The sequence below is a fragment of the Grus americana genome, chromosome 10 (genome assembly GCF_028858705.1).
Source record: "Grus americana isolate bGruAme1 chromosome 10, bGruAme1.mat, whole genome shotgun sequence".
Taxonomy (NCBI): Eukaryota; Metazoa; Chordata; class Aves; order Gruiformes; family Gruidae; genus Grus; species Grus americana.
In genome coordinates, this window is record NC_072861.1 from 166,308 (window position 1) to 193,249 (window position 26,942).

Sequence of the window (26,942 nt, forward strand, 5' to 3'; positions counted from 1 at the left end):
CTAAGTCTCTTATCTGTTCCGCTAGAGTTGTCAGGGACTGCCAGTGTCCCTCAGCCCAGCTATGCCCTTTCGGGGTTGGGCAAGCTTTATAGCTCTTTAACAAATCCAACAGCGGGGAGCAGTCAAGATCAGGCTTATCCTGGGTTGCTGTGACCTACTGCCAGAGATTTCGGCTTCAACCAATTATCAGTTCTCCTTTCTTCAGCACTCTGGCTGATATCCCTTTTACGGAACCTCTTTACCGCTTCTCCCAGAGAATCCTGTCCATGACGCCAATTTAATGTCCCGTCCCACTTGGTGGGTGAGGGGGAGGTTAACTTTTAATTCTCCGCATGGTAATCAGGAGTAACGACAATTACTCTAGAGGTTCAAACGAATCACAAATTTACTGAAAACTCAGTGGAACTACAAAAGTTACAGGCTTGGCAAAAGTTATAAAACTTAAAACTCAGCAGAACCATGAAAGATAACGGCATAGCAAAACTTATAATGATATTACCCTAAAGTGCCAAAAATGAAGGTACAGACAGAGTGTGGATGAGAGGAAAAGAGAGAAAAAGAAAGAAAGGGAAGTAAAAACATATCACCACCCTTGGATCGAGTGATATTCTCTGCTTGTAGTTGTATTCCTGAGGTGGCAAGTGCATGCTGAAAACTTTAGTTCAACCCTTTTATAACCTAGTGTGCTCGCCCCATAGGTGGGTTTTGTCACCACTGAGCAGGGCAGTGTATGTTCAGGAATGCTCAGGGACATTCCGGAATGTTCAGGAATGTGTTGGTGGGTTCTGGGGGTTTTGGGGGTCTGATATGATCATGAAGGGGGATCTATTTGAACTGCACTTGGATAAAAGTCAGATCCTATTGTCCTGAGGATGATTCGCCCTGAGACTGTTTGGCCAGTCAAGGCCCCACATGCTCAACATTGTTACTGGTATTAAAGAAGAATCCTTGAAATGGAACAAACATTTATTTGGTCCCTTATTAACTTTTAACCCATGTGTTACACTAGTGTCAGGCCATGAGGCCTGACACCTAGGCTGCAAAAAGTCATTTTTAAAAGATGCACCCTATTTTCAGGCTGGGCTTGATCTTTTTTAGGTGAGCCAGCTCCCGATGAGTTTCTTCACTGAGTCCATATTTGCTGAGCCTTTGGAGAGAAGAAGGAAAGAAGAAGAATATAAAATCTACCTTAAATATTTCCTTTGTCTAAAACTTCAAAGTCCTGAACAACAAAGTGAAGCATAACTGTGCTCAAAACACTCCTCTTGCAGCTGGCCACCAGACCCATAACTTCCCTGTTAAAAAAAAGGCTGAAATCTGTCACCTTTTGCGCTCCCACCCCGGCCCCCCGCCCAGAGTACACACATGGCCAGCGACAAACACCAGCACTTGGAAAGCAGTGCCTTCACCAGCACCCATATAAACATCTGTAGCAAACACGTAAACATGATCAACACTGTAGGCCAAATCCTTCTCTTGAACAGGAGCCATTAACCACATATCCTCATAAACCAGGTATCCTTACCTTTCATATATTTTTAAACTTACTTTCCCTGCTCCCTGCCTGCTGTTTTCATTGTCCTCAGTTTGTCAGGGGAGGGCAGTGGGAAGAGAAAGGCCAGAAACAGTTTGAGCCTTTCCACCCACCTAAAGCCCCTTGCACAAAAAAAAAAAAAAAAAAAAAAAGGTAAAAAAAAAAGTTTTAAAAAAGTGTCCATTAATGACATATATAATACTCTACCAGGATAAGCTGAGTATGTAGAGTTGAGTGGGCTGTACTTCAGGGGGAAGAAAAGTGAGGCTTCTGCTACAATCACCTTCTCAGCCACAGAGCACAGTGCAAGACTGTCTTTTAGAAGAAAGGATCTCAGTAGCTCTAGGAATGATTCTTGACCCATTAAACCTTGCCTACAAATGGCCCTCTCTGGCATGACAGACTTCTTTGTACAACATTCTTTTCACTGCAAGAAGACATAAACCACCAAAGTTCACAGTAAGTCCTCCATGGTTTTAAGAAATTAATTCGTCTCTCCTGGGAGGCAGGAAGTAAAAGAGCTTTCTGCCTCCAGTCTCAGGTCTTATTCCACGCATAAGCAAAGATCTAATTCTAAATAGTTCATATCCTTACATCCTTCATATCCTTACTAAGGATCTTAAGAGGAGGCTGATATTGAGTGATAGTTTTAGGAATGGAATGTAGCTGTCTGGGGAGGGGAGTGACAAAGCCAGTAAAATAATTTCTGGACTGAAGCAGGTGTCAATTACACCTGCCAGTGCAGTACTCTGACTATCCCACAGAGGGAACTACAGAGTCATAGAATGATATAGGAGGGTGGTCTGATGGTCATGTAGTCCAACCCCATGCTCCTAACAGGGCCAACTTAGAGCGGGATTTCTAAGGGCCATGGGCTTTCAGGATTTGAGTATTTCCAAGAACTGAGATGTCACAACCTCTCTGGATCATTGTTAGTCTTTTACCACCTTCATGATACCAGTCAGTAAATAAATAAATACCCTTGCATTTAAATGGAATTTCCCTTCTTGCAACCTGTGGTCATTGCCCCTTCTACTGTTTTAGTGCAGTGGTAAGACCCACCTTTCACCTTATTTTTCTTCAGCCTCAACATATGTTGTCACATATGCCATATGCTCCAGCACCCTGAAAATCTCAATGGCTTCTTCTGGACCTTCTCCAGTGTGTTGATGTCTTTCTGGTCCTGTGGAGCCAGACTGGACACACTACTAAAAATGAGGTCTCACAATTGCTGATCAGAGGGGAAGAATAATTTCCCTTTACCTGCTGGCTACAGTATGTGTCTGGCTTGCTTTGCTGCTAGGGCATGCTGTTGACTATTACCTTCTTTTTGAGCAGGCCCCCCATGCCCTTTCCTGCAAAGTTCCTCTCTAGCCAGGCAGCCCTCAGCCAGTCACAGTGTATGGGGTTTTTTGGTTTGGTTTTTTGTTCGTTGATTTTACATACTTTTGTTTTCATTTCAGGGGAAGAACTTTGAACTTGCCTTTACTGAGCTTCCTGAGCTTCCTGTCTGCTCAGTTTTCTAGCTTGATGAGATGCCTCTGAATGGCAACCCTAAGTTGCAGTGTGCTGACTGCTTCCTAATCTGATACCTTTCATGTTAGTGCTGCAGGCAAGTAGCTGTTGAATAGGCCCTGGCCAGCAATTTATCTAACTGAACAGGATGAGCTACTGGATGTTACCACAGAAATTTCAGACATGATATATATAATACTGTGAGAAGCTGTAAAAATATACATTCATGACTTGGGTGGCTGGATTTCATATATCGTAAAACAACAGTCTTGTGAGAAATAGCTGAACTTCACAGATAACTGGAGAGGAACTTTGGGGAATCTTTTGAGGTGTAGAGTCTTGCAAAGCCAACAGCATTTAGGTGCCCATACCAGTGATAACATTTAATGCTGAAATTGATCAGCGTCAGAAATAGTGAATTTGGAGATGTATGTAGCAGAACAGACACTAATGGGAAAAAGTAATTATGAATTAGAAGTTGAATTGGAAAAGGAAAGAGAGGAAATATGACAATGAAAGGAAGGGTGAAGAAATGGGAAAAGCATTAATAAGATGTGTAAGTCATGTGACTAGTGCTGTCTGGAGGTGCCTTTTGCTCAGCCCTGCACTTGATTGCAACAGCCTAAATCAGGAAAATAACTAAAGCCTATTGTTCAGGTGATACCACAAGCATCAGAAGGTCCAGAGAAGAATGGGGGTGCTAGGGATGGGAGACTGAGGGGGAGGCAGTGCTTTACATGGCCAGCAAGGAACACTCAGAATAGACAGATTGAGCATTTTGGAGTTGCCATGCTAGTATGTAGTTCAGATATGACTGCATCTTGCCAATCACATCCTAACAATCCTCACACTTGCTGAGAACACATCCTGTTCCATCATGAAACTGTTAAAAAAAGACTTTGAACAGTATTGACTCCAGCACTGATCCCTGAGAGATGCCACCTTCAGTCTTCTGCTAGTGGGATTTTTACATTGCTTATCAATAACATTCGAGTCTAGTAGTCTAGCCAGTTTTCTGTCCCTCTTATCATTCACTTACAAAGCTCTGTCTCAGCAATTTGGCTACAATGATATTTTGGAAAACTCTTTCAAAGGCCTTGTTAAAATCAAGGCAAACAACATCCACTGCTCTCCCCTTGATCACTGAGCCAGTCACACCACTATAGAAGGCAATGAGGTTGGTCATGTGAGATTTGCTGTCAGTCAATCCATGCTGACCATTCCTAATCGCCGCCTTCTTTATGATCTGGGACATGGTTTTCAGGCTGATTTGCTCCATAATCTTCCAAGGGACTAAGGTGAGGCTGACTGACCTACAGTTTTATAAACTCTCCTTAGTATCATAGGAATATAGAATAATTCAGGTTGGGAGGAACCTCAGAAGTTCATCTCATTCAAATTCCTTCTCAAAGCAGGGTAAACTACTAATAGTCAGACCAGGTTGCTCAGTCACATCTTGAAACCCATCCAAGGATGGGGATTTCACAAATTCTGTGGATGAACTGTTCCAATGTTTGACAGTCCTCAATTTTGGGAAAGATTTTCTTCATATATAGTCTAACCTTGTCTTGTTTCAACCTATCATCATTGTCTCTCATTATTCCATCAAGCACCAATATGAAGAGCCTGGCTTCATCCATTCAATAACCTCCTGCTACTAGGAGAGGACCTAGAGTGCTACCAGGTCCCCACAACATCTTCTCTTCTCCAGGCTGAACAAGCCCAGTTCCCTCAGCCTCCCCTCATAGGAGAGCTGACTGATCCAGCTCCCTGACTTTCCTTGTGGCCTTCCAATGAACCCAGTTCTGTTTGTTGAGGTCTTTCTTGTACTGGAGTGCCCAAAGCTGGACACAGTATTCTAGATTCACTTTGAGCACTGAATAAAAGGGGATAATCACTTCACTCAATCTCCTTCCTTTGCTCCTTTTAAATGTGGTGCACTTTGCTGTTAGCCTTCTTTGTCACGTAGGCACACTCTGACTTCTGTTCACCTTGTGTGTTACCAAGACTCCAAGGTCATTTTCAGCAGAGCTTCTTGTCCTTCTTTGAGGTCTACCAAGACCCCCAGATCCTTCAACAGAACCACATTCTATTTCTTGAAGATGAGTGTGATGTTTCTTTTTCTCCAGTCACTAGGAATATCCCATGATCACTGTGTCCTTTCCAAGATGGTAGTGCGAATTCACAGCAACATTGGCCAGCCAGCTCAGTACCCTCAGATGCCTTACATGTGGTTTCATGGTCCTGTATGATCAAACAGTTAACATGCTGCCTAACTGTATCTTCCTTGGTGGAACGTCAGAAATACCACATTTCCACATGTCTTGCCAGTATACCCAGGGGCCTGGGAGACCTGAGGATAGATCTCACCAGTAAAAAATCAAGGCTAAGAAAGACATTGAGTTCCTTGGCCTTTGTCACTAAGTTCCCCAGTTCATTCAGCACTAGAACACACTTTTGTTTTCCTTATGCTGCCAATGTACTCAGAGTAGTCATTTACAGGATCACAGAACCACAAAATGGTTGAGGTTGGAAGGGATCTCTGGAAGTCATCTGGTCCAACCTCCCTGCTGAAGCATAGGAGCGAGTTGCCCAGGAACATGTCCAGATGACTTTGGAATATCTCCAAGAATGGAGACTTCACAGCCTCCCTGGGAGACCTCTGCCAGTGCTCAGTCACCCTCACAGTAAAAAAGTGTTTCCTTATCTCAGATTGAGCCTCCTGTGTTTCACTTTGTGCACATTGCCTCTATTCCTGTCAGTAGGCACCACTGAAAAGAGATTGGGTCCCTCTTCTTTGCACCTTCCCTTCGGGTATCTATATACATTGATATAATGAATATTGTGAACATGGGTTCACAAAGGGAAAGTCCTATCTAACTAATTTGATATCCTTCTACAATAAGGTCACCCATCTAGTGAATGAAGGGAAGGCAGTAGATGTATTTTTCTGGATTTTTAGTAAGGCTTTTAATAATGTCCCTCACAGCATCCTTCTGGACAAGTTGTCCAACTGAAATGAGCGGGTACACGGTGCACTGTGTAAAGAATTGGCTGGATGGCAAAGCTCAAAGGGTTGTAGTGAATGGGGCTACATATGGCTGGTGAACAGTCACTACCAGTGTTCTTCAGGCTCAACTCTAGGCCAGTTCTGTTCAATATATTTATCAATAATCTTGATGCAGGAGTTAAATGCACGATAAGTAAGTTTGCTGGTGATACTGAACTGGGAGGTGCTGTTGACTCTTTTGAGGGACAAGAGGCCTTGTAGAAGGACCTGGATAGACTGGAGCATTGGGCAGTCATCAGTGGCAGGAAATTTCAGATGAACAAATGCCAGATTCTGCATCTGGGATGGAGTAATGCCAGACACAAGTATAAATTGGGAGAGGAATGGCAGAAAGGGATCTTGGGTGCAGGTTGATAGAGCCGATGATTATCCCACTGTATTTAGTGTTGGTGCAGCCTCACCTTGAGTACTGTTTGCAGTTCTGTGCCCCACAATTAAAAAAGGATGTTAAGGTACTTGAATGTGTCCAGAGGAAGGCAATAAAGCTGGTGACAGGGCTGGAAAGCATGTTGTCTGAGGAGCAGCTGAGGACACTTGGTTTGTCTAGCTTGAAGAAAAGGAGGGGTGACCTCATTCCTCTCTACAGCTTCCTGAGGAGGGGACGTGGAGAAGGAGGTGCTGATCTCTTGTCCCTAGTATCCAGTGCCAGGACGTGTGGGAAGGGCTCAAAACTGCATCAAGGGAGGTTCAGACTTGACATTGGGAAATATTTCTTTAATGAGAGGCTGGTCAAACCCTGGAACAGGCTTCCTAGAGAGGTGGTTGATGCCCTAAGCCTGTCAGTGTTTAAGAGGCATTTGGACAATGCCCTTAATAAGGTGCTTTAACTTTTGGTCAGCCCTGAATTGGTCAGGCAGTTGGACTAGGTCCCTTCCAACTGAACTATTCTATTATCTTGTCTTAAAGATCCTTCCTGAGCCTTATCTTCTCCAGGCTGAACAGTCCCAGCTCTCTCGGTCTTTCCTCATAGGAGAGATACTCCAGTCCCTTAATCATCTTTGTGGCCATTCGCATGGGCAAGAGTATTTCCATGTCTCTCTTGTACTGGGGAGCCCAGAACTGGACACAGCTCTCCAGGTGTGGTCTCACCAGTGCTGAGCAGATGGAGAGGATCACCTCCCTCAACCTGCTGGCCATTCTTTGCCTAATGCAGCCCAGGATACCATTTGTCGTCTTTGCCACAGGGACACATTGCTGGCTCATGTTCAGCTTGCTATCCACCAGGATCCCCAGATCCTTTGCAGCAAAGTGGCTTTCCAGCTGGTCAGCCACCATCATGTACTGATGCCTGGGGTTGTTCCTCCCCAGGTACAGGAGTTTGCACTTGTCCTTGTTGAACTTCATGAGATTCCTGTAGGCTCATTTCTTCACCCTCTGGAGGTCGCTCTGGATAGCAGCATGATCCTCTGGTTTATCAATGACACCTGCCAGTGTTGTGTCATCAGCAAAATTGCTGAGGGTGCACTCTGTCCCATTGTCCAGATCATTCGTGAAGATGAATACTGACCCTGGATTGACCCCTAGTCACCACTAGTGATTGGCCTCTAGCTAGACTGCTGTTGAAACTTCTGGGGGATTGGAATGAGGTAGTTTTTCCTTACTTGTATATTATAGATGAGGCAAAGTACACCCCCTTATCAGGTGTTCTGTAATCTGTGCAAAAAAATTTTCTTCAACATTGTCCAGCGAACTTTTAGCTTGCTTGCATCTGTCAGGAAGATGCAGGAGCAGGGCTCCTCCATGATGGAAAAAGCTGGAGGCCAAAGGTAAACATAGCATAGGCTGTCCTCCTCGCGGAACAGAGCGCAGTCCCATAGGATCAGAAAAAATGAGCAAAGCAAGATTGCCTCCATTCAGTTCCCTTTCCACACTGCCCTGCTATTACCCAAAGTCAAAGATCAATAATTCTACTCAGCACACTTGAGAGCTTCGGTCCTTCTTAGCAGTTCTACAGAAGAATGTGCCTGGTGTACCCTCTTTATTATTCCTATTCAGAAAGCAAAGTCTAGATGCAAATTATAAACAACATCACAGGTTTGTTACATGGACCTCTCTCCATCCATGAAGGAGCACGTCCGCAGCACCAGTCTTATGAGATTCTCAAGTTCTGAAATTTTCCCCATAGGCATACTGGGAAATGCCTAGAAGAACCTTTAAGTCCCTTACCACAATTCTTTAAGGTGGCAGGCAGGGTGCTTAAGCTTCTCACATAGCAGGACCACTCCAGCATCTCCCAGGGCATTAGCACCCAGCCCCAGCTCCAGCAGGGTCTGGTTGGTGCTGAGCATAGTGGCCAGATCCCCACAGCAGGCGTCTGTGAGACTGCAACTCCACAACCTGCAAGAAGAAGCACAGAGAGGGCCCAGCGTTTCAGACCATGTCTGCTTTAATAAGCCCAACCACCAGCCCCTCTCCTGGCCAATCAACACTGAGAATGGCCAGAAATCCTGCCCAGAAGTGGCCAGTGATGGACCAGTGCTGGACACACTATCTGCCAGTACCGTTACCTCTCCTCAGCCACTCAGCTCGTGAGAATGGCCCACACAGGGCTTGGGCTGTGTACCTCTGCCCTGACCAATCTGCAGCTAGGGCACAGGGAGAGATCTTAGAGCTCCCTCTTTGAAGACCAATCCCATCCCCACGTGGGCATGACACAGAACCTCAACAGTCACCCAACAGCTCAGCATGGAAGGGAACTCAGGAGGCCTCTAGTCCAATCTACAGCTGTCCTGGTTTCAGCTAAGATAGAGTTAATTTTCTTTCTAGTAGCCAGTATAGTGCTGTATTTAGTATGAGAATACTGTTGATAACACACTGACGTTTTTAGTTGTTACGGGGTAGTTGATGTGTCTATGCTAAGTCAAGGACTTTTCAGCTTCTCACGTCCTGCCAGGTGCACAAGAAGGTGGGAGACCATGGCCAGGACAGATGACTCAGACTGGCCAAAGGGATGTTCTCTACCATATAACGTCATACTCTGGATATAACTGGGGAAGCTAGCGGGGAGGCAGATTCTCTGCTCAGAAACAGATTGGGCATCAGATTGGTTTATTTTCCTTTCGCATGTGGTGAGCAATTGCATTTGTGCATCACTTGTATTACTGTTATTACTATTATTATTACTATTCTCTTCCTTTTTTGTCCTTTCAACTGTCTTTATCTCAATCCATGAGGGTTTTTTTCTAATTCTTGTTCACATCCCCTTGCGGGGGGGAGGGGTGAGCAAGCCGCTGCGTGGTGCTTAGTTGCCTGCTGGGGTTGAACCACGACAACTGCTCAAAGCAGGTTTGGATATAGGGTCATATCAGGCTCATCAGCCTCTTCCCATAATGCTTGTGTTTCAGCTTCCAACAGTCTTGGTACCCTTTGCTAGACTTATGCTACGGAAAGAAGCCTGAGAGAACTGGGGGAACAGATCTGTGGAAAGCAGATCTTCAACAGACTCAGTTCAAGGCATGCTGGTATCTCAGTCAAGGCCCATGCAGTCAGTCAGTGACTGCATAACTGCAGCTGCAACTGGCAATGACCATTTTTCATTCTGGGCACTATTAAGCCCTTTGGTCTTTCACAGGGACTTTGCAGGTACTGCTTGGTGAAAGTCAGCTCCTCCTTGAGCTGAATATTCAGAACTCACACTTCCATTATCCATGACCTGAAAATCCTCTTTTTAGTGGGCTCTCTTCCAGTGTAAGATCTTTCTTTAAGACAGGCTGTTTCCACTGAAAGGTTGCATATTTTACCATATTTTGCAGGGAGCTAAGATGAGGTTTAAAAAGCAGGATCAATCTTCCTGGATGAGGGATTGTTCAGAAAAGAAAGGGAGACTATGTAAGAGGGAAGAAAAGCTGATTTCTGGCTAAAACAATAAACTTTGTAATGCAGAATGTACTTGTTTGAACAGGAAAAAAAATAATTGGTTAGTGACAAGGAATGAGGCCTGCAAATTTCAGAGACAAATCCAGAGGAATGCAGAGCCTCAGCCTGAGCATAACGCAAAATGGTAATCAAAATGAGAAGGACTCATAGGATAAGTCATGGATGAGGGGTATGGACAGAGGGAATCTCTTGAGAAGTGAGAACAAGAAGGAAACAGATGAGTAGAGAGGTCTGGAAGATGTCCTGTTTTTTGGCTGGGATAGAGTTAATTTTCACAAGAAGCTAGGAGGGGACACAGCCAGGACAGGTGACCTAAACTAGCCAAAAGGGATATTCCATACCATATGATGTCATGCTCAGTATATAAGGGGGGGGGGGGGGGACGGGGAAGGACAGGCTGGGCATCAAGCTGGTGAGCAAATTGCATTGTGTATCACCCACTTTGTATATTCTAAAGTATTGTTTTTGTTACTTTCCTCTTCCTTTGCTGTCCTATTAAACTGTCCTTATCTGAACTCACGAGTTTTACCTTTTTCTTCTGGTTCTCCTCCTCATCCCACTCGGGGGGGAGGGAGTAGTGAGCCAGCAGCTTAGCTTCCAGCTGGGGCTAAACCACGACAGAAGAGAAGAAAAAGGGAACACTGGGTTCCTGCTTAAAGATAGATTTGGACAGCTTCAAAAATGAAGAGTCAGGTTATTTCATCTGGTTATTTTTCTACTTTTTCATCAGAGATGAAATATTGAAAAAGGATGAAATGCAGAAACACTCTCAGTGAAATTTCTTTTTGAAAAGACAACACAGCCATGAAATGCAGTCGGTGCATGATGCTGAGAGCAGGGGTTCCACAACATCAATACACCATCAAAGACATGGATGCCTGTGAGGAGAAACAGAAGTGAAGGAGAGAGCAAGACAGCAAGCTCAATCCAACGAATCATAGCGGACAGTGTATGCACCTGTCCTGGGTTCGGCTAGGATAGAGTTAATTTTCACCAGAAGATGGGAGGGGACACAGCCTGGAAAGGTGACCCAAGCTAGCCAAAGGGGGTATCCTATACTGTGTGATGTCATGCTCAGCATAAAAGGGGGGGGGGGGGGCTAGTCGGGGAGGGGCGTGTGGCTTGGGGACAGTCAGGCTTTGGGACGGGTCTGAACATGCGGTCTGAGTTGTACGGTCATTGGGTGAGAAACTGCATTGTGTATCACCACTTCTGTGTATTCTGTTTAGTACTGCTGTTGTTACTGCCCTCTCCCTTTGCTGTCCCAGTAAACCATCCTTATCCCAACCCACAAGGTTTTGCCTTTGTCTTCCCATTCTCCTCCCCATCCCGCCGGAGTTGGGCAGGGGGTGAGCGAGCAGCTGCGTGGTGCTCAGCTGCCGGCTGGGGCTGAACTGTGGCAGCACCTTTGCAGGGCCAGGGGTAAACAGGGCCATGGCAAACAGGTCTGCCAAAACATTCTTGCCTTCTGTTAGATATCTCCTATGCTTGGGATATTTCCCAAAGGCACAGTACTTTAACAGAACCATTTTCCAGAAACTCTTATTTTGCCAATCTCAAATCAAGTGCAGGCCCTGGCAGCATTCCAACACTTCTCGAGCAAAATGTTTTAAAAGCTCTTTTACCCTCTTTATATTTTTCTGCTGTCAAGCTCCTGTCCTTGCTCTGGTGGACTAGCGTGGCCATTTTAATTATACACCCTCCCTGCATTGCTTTCAGGGTCCATTTCCTCTTGAACTGGTTCAATAGATGATGTCATAAATCTTCAGAACTGTGTTGGGTTTGCGTGGCAAGGTTTTGGTAGTGGGGGGGGCTACAGAGGTGGCTTCTGTGAGAAGCTGCCAGAAGCTTCCCCTGTGTCTGACAGAGCCAATGCCAGCTGGCTCCAAGACGGACCCGCCGCTGGCCAAGGCCAAGCCAGTCAGCGCCTCTGTGATAACATATTTAAGAAGAAGAAAAACACTTAGAGAGAGAGCTTTTGCAGCCGGAGAGAGGAGTAAGAAGATGTAAGAAACTCTGCAGACACCAAGGTCAGTGAGGAAGGAGGGGGAGGAGGTGCTCCAGGCGCCAGAGCAGAGATCCCCCTGCAGCCCATAGTGAAGACTATGGTGAAGCAGGCTGTCCCCCTGCAGCCCATGGAGGAAGGATGAGGGGGTGTAGAGATTCCACCTGCAGCCCGTGGAGGACCCCACGCCGGAGCAGGTGGAGGCACCTGAAGGAGGCTGTGGCCCGTGGGAAGCCCACGCTGGAGCAAGCTCCTGGCAGGACCTGTGGACCCGTGGAGAGAGGAACCCACGCCAGAGCAGGTTTGCTGGCAGGACTTGTGACCCCGTGGGGGATCCACGCTGGAGCAGTTTGCTCCTGAAGGTCTGCACCCCATGGAAGAGACCACGCTGGAGCAGTTCGTGAAGGACTGTAGACCGTGGGAGAGACTCCATGTTGGAGCAGGGGAACGATGAGAGGAGTCCTCCCACTGAGGATGAAGAAGCGGCAGAAACACCGTGAGATGAACTGACCGTAACCCCCATTCCCCGTCCCCCTGTGCCGCTGAGGGGGGCAGAGGTTGAAGCCAGGAGTGAAGTCGAGCCCGGGAAGATGGGAGGGGTGGGGGGAGGTGTTTTAAGAGTTGATTTTATTTCTCATTCCTCTACTCTGTTTTGCTTAGTAATAAATTAATTCCCTCTCTAAGTTCAGTCTGTTTTGCTCGTGCCGACAATTAGTGAGTGATCTCTCCCTGTCCTTATCTCGACCCACAAGCATTTCGTTATACCTTTTCTCCCCTGTCTAGTGAAGGACGGGAGTGAGAGAGCGGCTCTGGTGGGCACCTGGCCTCCAGCCAGAGTCAACCCACCACAAGAACATTCACAGTATTGCTCTCCTCCCTTACTGTCAAATCAGGCAGGAAAAGCTAAGTAAAACTTCCATTGCTGAATGATTTCTGAATTTCTGTGTTTCTGAGTTCTTTTTGTCTTCCAGTTCTACTGTCTGCTGTTAGGCCCAAGAGCTTCCTGAAACTTTGCTACAGTACAAAGCATGTCCGCCTGTGTGGTTGTGGGCTGAATTGGAAGGCCAGGAAGATAAAGAAAGGACTCTCAGCTGGCACCAGGGATCTCTGTGCAGACAAATCTGTCAAGCTCTTCAGTTTACCTGGAGAGAATATCTTTTACTGTTTTAGTGGATTTCCACTTCCAACTACCAGGAGTGGTTCACTGTTGGGATTTTCTCATTGCTCCGGTGTTCACTAGAATGATTAATTTTTGTGAAGAGCAGAATCCTGTTTGCAGCCTTACATTGAGGGGTTATAAAGCATGTGCCTGCTATGAAGCTGGATGCTTGAGCTTCCATAAAAGTCACAGAAAATGTAAGGCTGTATTATGTTGCTTAAACAGAGGCATCCAGTGTCATTGGAAGTACTCCAGGCTAATTCAGAAATTTACCTGGAGCTGACAAAAATAACATAATACTTACGCAGGACCTCTGCTCTTCTGGAATGGAAGCTGGAGGCCAGGAAGCGTGCGTGGGTAGAAGATCTGACTGCAAAAGGGAGATGCATGACCCAGGACCACATGTCAACAGATAACCATGGTGACAGCGGACTAAGGAAGATCTTGAAGACTCCAAGAGATAGGGGAGTGAATCTCCATCTTAGTGCTATCCTGACTGTCCCAGAGAATGTCCCTGCCCTTAAACAAGTCATCCAGGGATCATCTACATTGCAAGAAGAGAAAAAGTAACCTTCAGAGAACTCTTGTTCCTGGCAGGGGAGAAGAGTTTTACACCAGGGTAAATCACCTCAGATAAAGTGGGAAGCTTCTTTCATTGGGTCACACACAGTCTTCCAGCATTACTTCATCTGGGCTTTCAGAGACTCAGCCCTGAAGAGACCAGGGTCAAGGAAATAAGGTGACTCGAGTGCTCTGCCATTGCCCATTCTATACCGTGGCAAGGCATGCTGTGAGCACTGGGCAAGTGGTGGCTCAGCACTGGAGACACACAGGTGAAGCTCCTTAGCCCCAAATACATGCTTTCTCAAGCTGCCCCATGGGACAGTCTGGGAAATCATCAAAAGGAATGGTCCTTACCCCAGTACCCGCAGCTGGCAGGCAAGGTGTTTCAGCCCCTCACACAACAGGTGCACTCCGGCATCTCCCAGGGCATTAGCACCCAGCCCCAGCTCCAGCAGGGTCTGGTTGGTGCTGAGCATAGCGGCCAGATCCCCACAGCAGGCGTCTGTGAGACTGCAACCCCACAACCTGCAAGAAGAAGCACAGAGAGGGCCCAGCGTTTCAGACCATGTCTGCTTTGATAAGCCCAACCACCAGCCCCTCTCCTGGCCAATCAACACTGAGAATGGCCAGAAATCCTGCCCAGAAGTGGCCAGTGATAGACCAGTGATGGACACACTGGCTATTCCTTGCCCTGGAAATCTAATCTGATTTCTAGTCTTTTCTGTCCTTGGTCTTCCATGGACCCTATAAAGAGACAATTTCAACCAGTAGCAAATTCTGGTCACAGGGATTTCGTGCGTAATAGTGCTTCCATTGATGTCACCAGAGGCACAGGGCTGGATTCCACTACCTAAGAAGGAATGTCCAGTGCTATGTACCTCAGAGTAACTCAGATACCTTGCTGTGGGTATCTGAAAGGGATTACACAGGCCTTACGTAAAAGCCCTAACCCTCTGAAAGGGTTTGCTGGAGGCCCCTGGACTGCATGTGCAAAGTAACTGACTAGAAAAGGAACTGTGTGACTCACCAAATATCAACCATCACCATAGCTGCAGTGTGCTAATGCAGACTTTGCATGTAACTAGAGTGAGAGGACTCAACCTCCAGGTCAGAACTGGGGAGGCTTTGGAAAGAATATCCCTGGGTGTAAGCTGATTGTCCAGAGAGCATCTATTTAGCAGATTCAGGGGAAGGTTCACTCAGCAGGGAGGAAGAGCCTCACTCTAGAATGATGAATCCTTCTGAGAAGAGGGGTTTTTTTGTTTGCACACAGACAGATGATATGTCTGCTTACCTTCAACACATGCTCCTTTGGGCCTGCCTGTGCATATCTGAATTAGCAGGTTCCATCTTGCAGAGGAGTGTGCATGGAGAGGCACCTCCTTTACATGATTCACACAGTCTTAGCAGGGCAGGCTGGGCGCATGAGGTGACCAGTGATTGACCACGAGAGAGACACATCACTCAGCCTTTCCCCATCTATGCAGCTGCCAGGCCCAACCACAAGCCCTGTCAAGGACCCAGACTGGGCAATTCCCTGAGGAGCCTGCTTGCTGTTCCTCACCCCAATCTCTGCAGCCGGCAGGTGGGATGTTTCAGCCCTTCACACAGCAGTCGCACTCCTAGATCTCCCAGAGCATTTCCGCACAGTCTCAGCTCCGTCAGGCACTGGCTGGTGATGAGCACCGTGGCCAGAACCCCACAGCAGGCAGCTGTGAGTTTGCACCACTCCAACCTGTTGGGGAGATGCACAAAGAAGAGTAAGGGCTGCTCTAAGCACTGGTGAAGAACAGACTTGGGCAGTCCAGAACCACAGCAGGAGTCCTGCACTCCACTACCGCCTCACCACCCCTCAGCCAATGCTCACCATGCACTGTAGTCGCATCTGTCAGCCAATCCCCTCTTGGAAGGGCTTCGCTCCTGCCCTTCTGCCCTGGCCACCTGGTAGCTTGGGGAGGAAGAGGTTCCACAGCCCGACCCCAGCCCTCTCCAGGGGCCAATCCCAGCACTGCTCCTGCACATGCCCTCCGGGCCCTGTACGACCTGCAGCTGTCTGTGTCCTGGGACTCCCTTTCCCCACAGGGCTCATATCTATCCTCAGGCCTGGGCAGGAGCACCTGGCAGACCTTGCACAACCAACCTCACCCTTGTTTCCCTCTAAGCACGGGAAGTGGGGCTGGAGGCAGCCTGGGCAGAGAGTTCCGGTGCAAAGGGACCTCTGATGTTTTGGGATATGAAGATTCCTTCGGAACCCATTGCCTTGCATTCAGAGTCCCTGCTGAGTCTGCCTTAGCTCACTACTGCTGTTTGCAGATTCCCTAAAGATGTAGGGAACCTTGCTTAGCTAGCTTCAGCTAAGCAGGTATCTGGGACAGCAGCAGCCATGTGCAGCCATGGGGCATCTGAGTCCTGCTGCCACTCGGCACTCCTTGATCTCCTCCCGAGGACCCTGTTCAGCCTTCCAGTGTGAGCTCTTCCTGTGCCAGTAGGGAAGCACTTTTCCATATTGCAGAGATTTGACCATCCAGGAGTCCTGTCTCCTCTATTCCAGCAATAGTGTGCTGCCTGGATACCTTTTCTGAAGTCTAGAGATATGGAAACTCTGCTGGAGGGAGTCCCAAAGTATTGTGATGGTGAGAACAGGTAAAGAGGAGGGAGACACAGATGAAGGAGGCCAAAAGCAGATGTGACAATAGGGAAGCAGTCTTGAGAGAGTGGGTGCAGTGCGAGAATCCCTCAGGGGAATGCTCAGGAGAGCGTACCCCATGGAGAACACAGCTCACACACATTTAAAGGAGAGAGAAAAACAGGTGACTACACAAGAGATAAGCTGTCTAGGACTACCATAGTTGTGTGCCTTGCTGACATTCTGAGTTGATACCAAATACAGCCCAGTGCTGTTTCCAGAGGAAAATAATCACCTTGCATCTTCTGTCACTTTTTAGTTACCACCTCAAGCAAGATGTCAGTAAGCAGCCAGCTAAATACAAAGAGAGGGAAATATCTCAGTTTCCTTTTTTTGTCCTAAATCTTAACTTGGAGCCAGGGAGAAAGATGATACAATATTTCTATACATTTAACTCAAATGTGACTGAATTTACATAGGGAAAGGTATCTTCAAAATACTCTCATTCCTAAATCTTTTCTGTATTCCAATAGTTTCCCATAACTACTTTGTCATATCAATCTCCTCCAATTTGTTACTGGTATCACACTTGTACCAACACCATCTCACTGAATCTGAGGACAATTCAGCATTTCCAAAACTTCTTGAAAAACATTAATGCTGTCATACAAGCATCAATAAAGAAGGTTGTTCTGTCAGAGAGTGTGGGAGGGAGGGAAAATATAAAAGTTAGGGTTTTCTTGGCTTCTTTTGTTTTCTGAAAGAAAATAACTTTTTACCTTAAGATCTTTAATGTACAGTTTGGACTCTTCAGTGATTGACAAAGCAAGTAAATAGGTGATTGCTTCAAGTAAATAGGTGATTGTTTTTTCCTGAAAAAACCCACCAGAAAACAAACAAACAAACAAACAAACAACAAACAAACAAACAAAACCCCACACCACAACAGAAAAAACAGAGATTAATTTAATATTCTTCTCTGGCTATAGTTTGCATTTATGCTTCAAAAAAAAATTAAACTAGCACCCTTGCAGGTGTGATGTTAAATGGCAGACTATTCTACAGTCACAGTTCAAAGCAAATCACCTTGGTAAACACATACAATACCTCCCCAGGGTCTGAGTCACAGCTGCTTGGAACACTCCAGATATCCCTGTGCACTCCGCGTAATAAAGGGAGCTATGTGTATGAATTCTGTTTACTCATGGTACCTTTGTTTGTGATATGTCTCAAGGAAATATTCTGTTCTCTGAAATTCACATGTCTAAGCAAGTACTATTTGGTTACAGGTACATTATACACAGTGCAACAACTATTCATGTGCTTGCACATTAAAATGGAAGGAGCTGCACCCACCATACAGGTAGGGCTCTTCCATTTGTACTAACAGGAGGATTAAGCAAAATTTCTTTATTTTGGCATGCTACAGCACAGAAAGCCATGGAGTTTGAGAAGCCCGGGAACCTATGATCCTTGGCTTATTACAGTAACTTTGTGGGTAGTTTTGCCTGCACAGAAAAACACATCTGTGCAGATTTGGGATCTGTTCCCAGATAGCTGGGAAGTGCCCCCAGAGTTACTCTGGGCTGCTGGCACTGTCTGCCCCTTCCATAACAATGGCTCTCAGAGTTCTGCTCCCTCCATAAAGTGGAGTGCTGGTTGGGCACCTCATGGTTATCACATAGCTCTAAGAAGGACAAATGTGCTTGGGTAGAAGTCCACCTCATCGTAGCTGTTTTGCTGATGCCTGGCCAAGTTGAGTTCATTCCCTACCTTATAGCATCATGTGGTACAGATATACCTTGAGGAAAAGAACAGGAAAAACAGACTGATATCACATACTGCACATGGTGCTTGAGGTCTAAACACTCAGAGCGTTTCCCCTTAATGTGGAAAGCAGTTTTGTACCCATAAACCAAAAATCAACAATATTCTATGTTTTGCTGTGCTCAAAGGGCAAAGGCCTATATTTGTGCTGCCTATAGGGGGAAAACTTCCCTTGGCTTTCATTGGGTCTAGGTACCACCTCCTGTCTTCTCAGGATCCAACATTTGGTAAACAGAGTCTCAGCAAAGAAGTTGTTTCACCCACATTAACTGAAGTGGGATCAGGATGAGGCATAGGAAGGGGTTCTGTTCTCAGGGACTTATAAGGGTCACTGCAGAGCTGAATGGGCTGCTCCCTCCTTGCTTTTGAAACCTGTTGACACAGGAAAACTTCTTTTCAGGCCTTTGATTTCAAGACCACCAACAATAGGAGGGTGAGTGGAAAGGAAACCCTGCATGGAGTTGCATTTGTGTGGGATTGTGTTTGAGACTAACATGTCCTAAGTCAGTGTGTACAAGGAAGCCAGAGAGTTCAGTAGGTTGACCACAGTCAATAGTTTTCTCATAAGTTCAGTCAGCAGTGACTACAGAGTGATTTCATTTGACCAGCCAGCAGGCGACTATCTGAATGTTAGGTGACTTTGATCGTCTTTGATTACAATGGGAACTTAGACACTTAGCTGACATGCACTCTTGTATTTACATGCTTACCCTTGAACTGTCATCACCAGTAATTACTAGTGCAACATCCCATTAGGCTCATCACAAAGCAGCTTCCATCATTGCACCTTCACCTTAAGAAAAGTTTAGCCTTAAATTTTTAATAAGTTAGTCAGTCATCTATTGGTTACTGAAACTCTTTCAGTTGCTAAGAGAATTTGCAAGCTAGGGACCTAGGATTTTACTTACAGATGTGACAGCTTTGCCAGCTGTTGGTCTAAATGTTCTTCATGGTCTTCTGAGATAAAGGAGCAATAGCCCACATCAAGTGACTCCAGTTTAGGCCACTTCTTTATACTGAATGAAAGAACTATTTGATCTAGTTGGGTGAAACTGATGTCTCGTAGATATATTCCGGTGAAATAACCCAATGTGGTTTTCACAAAACTTTCATCCTGGATTTCATACAAACAGTGGCAAGCCTCCAAATTGTGAATCACTGCTCTTTTCTTTGCATTAACAGCTAAAGCTGTTTTTTGGCTAGTTCGAAGCCACATTAGTAATTCTTCTTTAATTTCAGAACGAATTTTGCACCCTGTTTCTTTTTCCAAAGCATTTCTTCGTTCCTTATTTAAGAGACCAAATAGGAACCGCACAGTTAACATGAAATCATGTCTTGAGTTTCCATAGTTTTCTAACAATTTTCTCACATCCCTCTTAGGATCTTCTTGCTTATCTCTTGTTTTGCCATCATCTTCTAGGACATAGAATAGAGATGCAAAAAACTCTTGGACACTCAGATGAATGAAACTGTAGGCACTCTCACAAACAATGCCCTTCTGAAAAGTGCTTTCATTCAAAAAAAGAGGGAGAGTGTCTCTCTGATTTAACAAGAATTCATTGATTGCCTCCTCCTCAAAGAGGACTCTTTGCTTCCAGATCCCATCAGCAGCCAGGCAACAAAGTCTTTTCAGGATAATGTGCAAGTTCTGTTTCATCTTGCCGCTCAGAGATTTTAGCAAGCTGGAAACATAAAGGATATATATTCCTGTAGTTGTCTTGACCGTTTGTGCAAGATCTTCACCACTTTCAAGCTGTTGTTTCATAACAGTACAGACAATCCAGCACATGATGGGGACAAGGCACATGGTGAAGACCATTTCATTTCCTTTAACAAACTGAAAGGCTTTCCTTCCCTCTTCCTTATTTTCAAAAAACTTGTGGAAATATTCCTCCCTATCAGCTGCAGAAAATCCCAGTATTTCAGCAAAGCGTTCACACACCAAGCACTGTTCTAGCTTCTGCAGGGCAGCTGGTCTCGATGTTATCAACAGGGAGCATTCAGGGAGAAGGATTTTCCTAAATAAACTGCTCAGGATGATTTCCACTGGCTTCATCTCCCAGGGATCAGAGCACAGGTTATTTTGTGACTGGTCCAAAGAAAACATGAGTTCATCAAAGCCATCGATGACAAACAAGATTTTTTCTGGTCTCCTCAAGATCTCTACAAGAGGTGGATTATCACTTGGACAGCATTTTGAGATCATGTCAGCCATACTCCCCCGAGCTGGAAGAAGATTACCCTCACGACAATGTATGTAGAAAACATAGTCAAACTGTATATAGAGTCCTTCTGATGCCCAGTCCAGCATAATCTTTCTTACTGTCATTGTCTTCCCAATTCCTGCAGCTCCCAATATCACGACAGTCTTTGGTGTCTGTCTATCCCTGTCAGGTTTAAAAAGATCACTTATAGCAATGGAAGAATTCACTTGTTCCTGCATGATTTCTGCATGTCTCTGTCCCACAGCCATGATTTCATGTTCTTTCTTTTTTTCATGGCGATGTCTACTAACAAGAACCAGCCTTGTATATCTGGAGTTCAGAGTCACCATCTCACCAATACGAGCATTCATGTCTTTTATCCAGTGGTAATTCTTTTGTACATGTTCTCTGTACTTCATCTTGTAATCTAAATCAAGGATATGCAATAAAAGAATTTGGAATTAAAGTCAATGTTCATTCACCTGCTAAAATTAAAACATTTTGGCTGCAAAATTATTGTACCTTGAGTTTACCTCATCTCTTTCATTTTAAAGCATCTCTAGATCATTCAATAAGCCTTGTTCTTCCAATTCTATTATTGCTGCTGAGATGAAAACAAGTCTGAAATGCCCATCACCCATCACTGAAACGCAGTCACACCTCAGTTGAACTTGAAACAGTGCTAAGAACCAGTTTCTACTACTGACCTTTATAGCAGTACACTTTATTTTTTTCTTTCCCACAAGCATGTGACAGCTACTTCCTTATTTTCCTTTTGACCCTTCTGGGGCTTTCAGGACTATGGCTATGACCATACACTTTATACTACTAGGTGCAGTGTGTAGGTGATAAAACCCAAGCGCATCTATCCCAATGACACATACCTTGGACTAATGAAGCAGGGGGTGGACTGGGCCTCAGGGCTGAAAGAGAAATTATAATGTAGCTGTTAGTGGAGTAGTACTACAGAGACTGTCAGTGATGTTTGTCAGGCAGGACCAGAATAGTCCTCTTGGTGTCTCTGTCTTTAGAACCTCCCCTAAAATACCTTGGGCAAGGCAGAGCAGACAAGACAGCAGAGCAAGTGCTTCTGGAGACCCTAGTATCCTTACATCATAGGCCAGGAGCAGGTGGTCCTGCAGAGTGTGCAGAGATTGTGGCAGCAGTCCCCTAAATAAGCAGGAAGACCAATGGCAAAGGAAAGTCATGCAATTCCAGGCGTTAAGGAGGCAGCACCGTGGCATCCTTTGGGTTTTCAGACTTCCACAGGGGACTGAAATCTGTTGTCTCTCTATTTGATGAAATTTGTCCTAAATATTTTCTAGGAACAAACAAAAAAAGAAGGATGCAAAAGTGCCAATAACCAAAGCTTCTTTACCTTTTACTTTCTCCTGTTTGAGCTTAGCTGCTGTGTCTCTTTGGTTGATCCATTCAAGCACATAGATAGCTACATCCACAGCAAGGTCGGCTCCATAGTGGTCACACATGTAGCCTGCAAGTTTAACTGGATTGTTGGCTTTCTTGAGCAAATATTTGGAGAGATTGGCCATCCCATCATAATCAATATATGATAATTTATACTTAAACTTCTCAAACATATCCAGCGTAAGGTCCTCCAGTGCTTCCAAAAGGAAGTCCTTGGTATTCTCTCTTGCCATCGTAGTATGCTAAAGATACCCTGGAAAACAGCAGAGGTTCAACAACAAATTGTTTTCTGAGAGCCACCAGGCACACCCTGGGAAGAGGCTCACTGACTGTTACGGAGCAGCAGCTGCGATCTGTATGCTCCTGGAGTCAATCCGTGTGCCACCAGAGGCACTGCTAGCTCTCCTGTGTCAGTTCTTCCAGGAATCTGTTAGTCCACAGAGCCTAGATCATTACATCTGTCATTTTACCCACAGTGCTTCTCTGCTTCCAGCTCTGCACTTTCTTGGCTGCAGGTGCAGGAGGGTGAAGTGTGCCTAGATCAGGGTGATGGATGGGGCTTTCCCCAAGTGACGTGCTAGTATACTGATAAAGTGGATTCCTCAGCCATTCCTTTTCGAACGGTTGCCAAAACCCTGGGAGGAGTTTCTACAGGAAGCCAGAAAGGGGCTTATTGAAAAGTGGAATGTGGTCTGTGCATTGGCCACAAACACGCTTTCCAAAGGGGACGTTCCTTCACCCTTTCTTGTGTATGGCTTCATTTCAATGAGAAACTGTGAAGCCTACAGGATTCACTTGGGAAAGGCTGATCATGAGGATGTAGTCCCACACCTGCACAGCAAAGATGTCAGCCAAACATTGAGAGTGATGATATGGAATTATACAGGAGAAAAAGGGGTCATCCCCACCATAATTCATGTTTACAATACTCTTCACCCTCCACTTACACTGGTTTTGGAGTTACTTTCTGTTGGCTGGACACATTCTGTGTGATAAGTACGACTGAACCCAGTCCTGGACAGTCCAGCTCTGTTAAACAAATGTCATACAACCCTTGAAGCATTCATTGGGTCTGTTGAGAGCTGCAAGGGCCTTTATTATATTATATTGCCTTCTGATAATATCACACATGGCTTAATTTTTACTCTAAGGATTGTCTGTTTTAAAACCCTACTTTAAAACCCTTTTTTTTCCCACTATATTGTGCAATTACCTTCTTCACTGATCCTGAAAACTTGCGAGTATAAACAAGTATACTTTCACTGGGTTGTATTTCAAAACTAAAAATGCAAACAGCTTTTATGAGATGAAATGGATGATCGGGGAAAGTGTATGAAGGGACATTCTTTTGGACATAGAAATAAGGTTTTGGCTTGTGACAAGTTTGTCTGAGGTTCTTCAAAACTATGCAGCAACTATTACAAGAGGAGGAAAAAGAGGATCTATTTTTGTGGGTGGGGGAATGGGGTGAGCATGGGAGAGAGGCTCAGTTCCTTAATGTATGAAGCAGAAATATCCTATGCAGAAAAGTCTAAGGGAAGTTGTGATCAAAACCTATCTGCAGGTGCCTAAATACAGGCAAAATGAAAATGAAAACAAAGCAAAACAAAACCAAAAACAAACCTCAAAAGCTCGTAAGTTGGGGAATGGGTCCAAATAAATTATTAAGATGAGTGAGTATTCTGCAAAATGCCCTCTAGAGATTGCAATACTGAAGAGGAGAAAATGTGATTGTATTTGTGCTTTCCTTCAGTTAAATTAGACATGTCTACTAAGGCATCTGTGGTGGTTTAACCTTGTCTGGACACCAGGTGTCCACCAAGCCGCTCTATCACTCCCCTCCTCAGCAGGGCAGGGAGGGGAGAAAAATAGGATGGAAAAAAACAACCCCAAACTCGTGGGTCAAGATAAAGGCAGTTTAATGTAGCTAAAGCAAAAGGCCGCGCGTGGAAGCAAAGCAAAAAGCAAAAGATTATTCTCTACTTCCCATCAGCAGGCGATGTCCAGCCACTTCCCAGAAAGCAGGGCTTGACTACCCGTAGCGATTGCTCCGGAAGACAAACATTGTAAAAAAAAAACCCGAATAATACCACCCCCAGCCTGCTGCTTAGGCAGGGGGGTGGGAATGTTGGAGAGACAGCCTTGGTGTGTGCTGGCACTGCTCAGCAGCAGCCAAAACACTGGTGTGCTATCAACACCTTGCTAGCTAGCAAGAGACAGCACAGCACTATGAGGGCTGCTGTGGGGAGAATTAACTCCATCTCAGCCAGGTACAATACAGCATCTCTTCAAAATAAAACTCAGCATAACTGAAGCAGTTTATTTGAAGCTTCTGCTGAAAGAACTTGAATGGACCTGAGAAAAATGGGGAGGGGAGGTTTTTTAAGATTATTTTACAACTCCTCTGCCTGTCAGGCAGATCAGAAGCCTTAAATGTAGTTTCATAGTGCCTCGATGTTTGCTTCATATATAAAAGAAACGAAGACTGTGATACATTGTCTCACCACAAGGCCAACATCCTCAAAACTCTATATCCCACACCAAGTACCATCCTTTGCCTTCCTGCACAGTCCTCTACTGGCATCTCAGAAAGCCTGTAGTTGATGTTTGAAAAGCTAATGTTTGGAATAAGTATTAGTGTTGCTAGGAGCAGAAGGAAGTACAGGGTCTTTCTAAAGAGGAACTATTGCTAACAGCACTCTTCCCAACACAGCTTCAACCTCCTGAGACATGAGGAAGTTCTCTGTCATCTTTCTCCCCAGCCACACCACTGATGAGAGCATTTCTGTTGAGCCAGGAAACAGGTAAGCAATTTACAAATCTGACCCAGAGCACAGGGGCTGGATGCTGCTTCTCCTCAGCTGATCTAACAGCAAGAACCCTCCATGAGGGCAGTCCTTCTCTTTGTGTCCCTCCATGCTGGCTGAGCACTCTCAGGGCTTCTAGTCTGACTGACAGTTCTTTCATTTCTCCAGAAAAGGAAGGCTTTTCACAGTCCACATACTGTTAAAGTCCTTTTTACAAACAGAAGAAAAAATTGATGCTCTGTCCAGGAAAAGAGCAGACACCTGGCCCACTCCAATAGGCCTCCATAAACTGACTCATCCATCATAGAGGTAAAACCAGATAAGAAACAGGCAGGAAAAGACTCTGGGACCAACATATAGTGACCAATTCTGCAGAGACAGATGTCTCTGGAAGTGAAAACTTATGTCCTGACCCAGCCAGACAGCATCAAATCTCACAACCCTACTCCGCATGGCAGCCAAATATAAGTACCATGAGCCATGAGCAGCTTTTCAGGGGACTGAGCATTCACTTGGTATCCTGGGCCCAATGTTATAGGTCCCTCAAGCAGCCCTGCTCCAGGGCAGTCTCAATTCTTCCAAAACATGTGTTCACATCAAGAGCATCTCCTTAACCCCTCTGGCAGGGAAGCCAGAAATCCAGAACCAGGAACACAACAAAAGCCAAGTGCTCATGGTCAGATAGCTGGGTGAAGGACATCCAACCCTCTTCTACAGGGATCACCATGCTGAGGCCTCATCTCATGGCTGGGAAGAACTGCATTCATCTTTCAGAGGGGCTCTTTCTGAGGCACTGGTTGATCTGTCCCATGAAATGGGAGATGCTGCTGGAGACACTCCAGCAAATAGGGACATGGGTTGGGCACACTCTCAGACACCAAGCCATGTAGGTAGAACCCAACTCTGCAGTCTGAGCCCAGGACCCCCAGCACACCCTGGCCCCACAGACTAAGAGGTGCTTGTCTCTTGCTGACGGTGGGACTGGGGCTTGACAGGCAGCCAGGCTGCCCCACGTCCCATCCCACATTGCTAGTGCCTGCCCCCAGCCTGCTGTGCCTTGGAAAGCCAGGAAGGAGCCATGCCTCCTTGCCCATCTCACACCCTCGTGGCACACAAATGGAGTGGAGCAGGACATGAGCCCAGGGCTTCCACACCCACCAGAACTGTCCCTGGCCAGAGCACTACAGGGCAGTTGGAAAAGCCCTGAAGTGCCTGGCCATGAAGTACCCACCGTGTCGTGCTACGGAACGGGTCCAGCAGGGATAGGGATCCGAGGGTCTGTTCCAAAAGAGCAGCAGGGTCAGGAAGCTGCAGGAATTCTCTGATCCCTGTCCAAGCAGAGTTTCCCTTTTGACAGGCAACTCTGCTTCTGCCCTCCCTCCTTCCTTCCCCACTGGGCTCCACCTCCCCCTTGCCTGCAGGGCCAAACATCTCAGAGGGGCTGGGCAGGATCCAGCTGCAGCAGGAGCTGGATAAGACAAACATTTTCTGTGAGGGATGAGTTTGAAAGGATTCACTCCTCCATCCCTGGGAATTGTCTTTGGAAGAGGAGGTGAATAGGCCAAAACGGAAATGCTTTTTGAATGATTTTCCAGACAATACACATGGATGACCCCAGGAGAAACGTGCTCTGTACTGAAGAAGAAACTCTGCTCTGATAGCAGGTCTCATGGCCACAGATTCCGCAGGTCACCTCCACATGCTGTCCCCCTGCCCTTTCCAGCTTTGCCCTCTCTCCAGCTCCTGTAGAAATGACAAAAAGTCCTCTACTTGCCTGAGGCCCAGACTTCTCTCTCCTGGTCTGCCTTTGCCATTTGCTGCTGAAGGTTCATGTTTTTCTTCTGGGGGCAGGAAGGATCACCTGCAGCTCCTGCTACTCATCCCAAGATGGAGTCAGCTGGATCTCAGTCTGTTGTTTCTTGCCAGGCCTGGGTAGAAATGCACAGGCAAACTGAGAAACAAGCTAGCCTCCTCTCTGGAACACAGCAGCTGCTGAGGCTCAGCTGTCAAATAGCAAGCGAATAGATTCTCCCCTCCTGAGAGAGAACTCACTACTAACACATGCCCAAATCCTTTCCTCCCAACCCAACTACTCGTGTCCTGATCAAAGTACTATTGGAGCCCTGTCCTCTTAATCTTTGTTTACATTTTTCCTCTGTGAAATACCTTCACCTCACTTTTTTCTCCCAGGTCTCAAGGGTCGCTCCACAGGCACAGGTCAGTCCTGGAGTCCCAGGCCCATCCCGGAAGCTGCTCTGCTGTTCCTCTCTTCTCTTGAGAAATTTCTGGTCTGCAGAGGTTGAGAAGAAAGCAAACAAGTTGGCAGCTGT

The 26,942-nt window shown here is 45.9% G+C and overlaps 1 protein-coding gene across 4 annotated transcripts; it reads right to left on the minus strand.

Annotated features, from left to right (window-relative positions):
* Nucleotides 1-370: 370 nt before the first annotated feature.
* On the minus strand, nucleotides 371-25,967 carry LOC129210650 (NACHT, LRR and PYD domains-containing protein 3-like). Of its 4 annotated transcripts, XM_054836633.1 has the most exons (10): nucleotides 25,844-25,967; nucleotides 21,759-22,058; nucleotides 21,265-21,303; nucleotides 19,085-20,807; nucleotides 17,129-17,221; nucleotides 15,288-15,458; nucleotides 14,078-14,248; nucleotides 13,464-13,529; nucleotides 8,286-8,456; nucleotides 371-1,147 (listed from the first exon to the last, which is right to left on the minus strand). In XM_054836633.1, exons 2-10 carry the CDS (start codon nucleotides 22,036-22,038, stop codon nucleotides 1,054-1,056), a joined length of 2,808 nt encoding a protein of 935 aa, XP_054692608.1. In that variant the 5' UTR covers nucleotides 22,039-22,058; nucleotides 25,844-25,967; the 3' UTR covers nucleotides 371-1,053. The 4 variants fall into 4 exon arrangements, 3 of the variants coding, with proteins under 3 accessions (XP_054692608.1, XP_054692610.1, XP_054692609.1); XM_054836635.1 differs by lacking the exon at nucleotides 17,129-17,221; XM_054836634.1 differs by lacking the exon at nucleotides 13,464-13,529.
* Between the last annotated feature and the right edge of the window lie 975 nt (nucleotides 25,968-26,942).

Bases quoted from the DNA above. Each gene is read 5' to 3' on its own strand.
- LOC129210650 (XM_054836633.1), bottom strand. From the start codon at position 22,038: ATGGCAAGAGAGAATACCAAGGACTTCCTTTTGGAAGCACTGGAGGAC. The intron at 13,530-14,077 runs GTAAGGACCATT...TCCCTTTTGCAG, and splicing joins TGCCAGCTGCGGGTACTGGG to TCAGATCTTCTACCCACGCA. The intron at 1,148-8,285 runs GTAAGGGACTTA...TTCTCTCCAAAG, and splicing joins TGCCACCTTAAAGAATTGTG to GCTCAGCAAATATGGACTCA.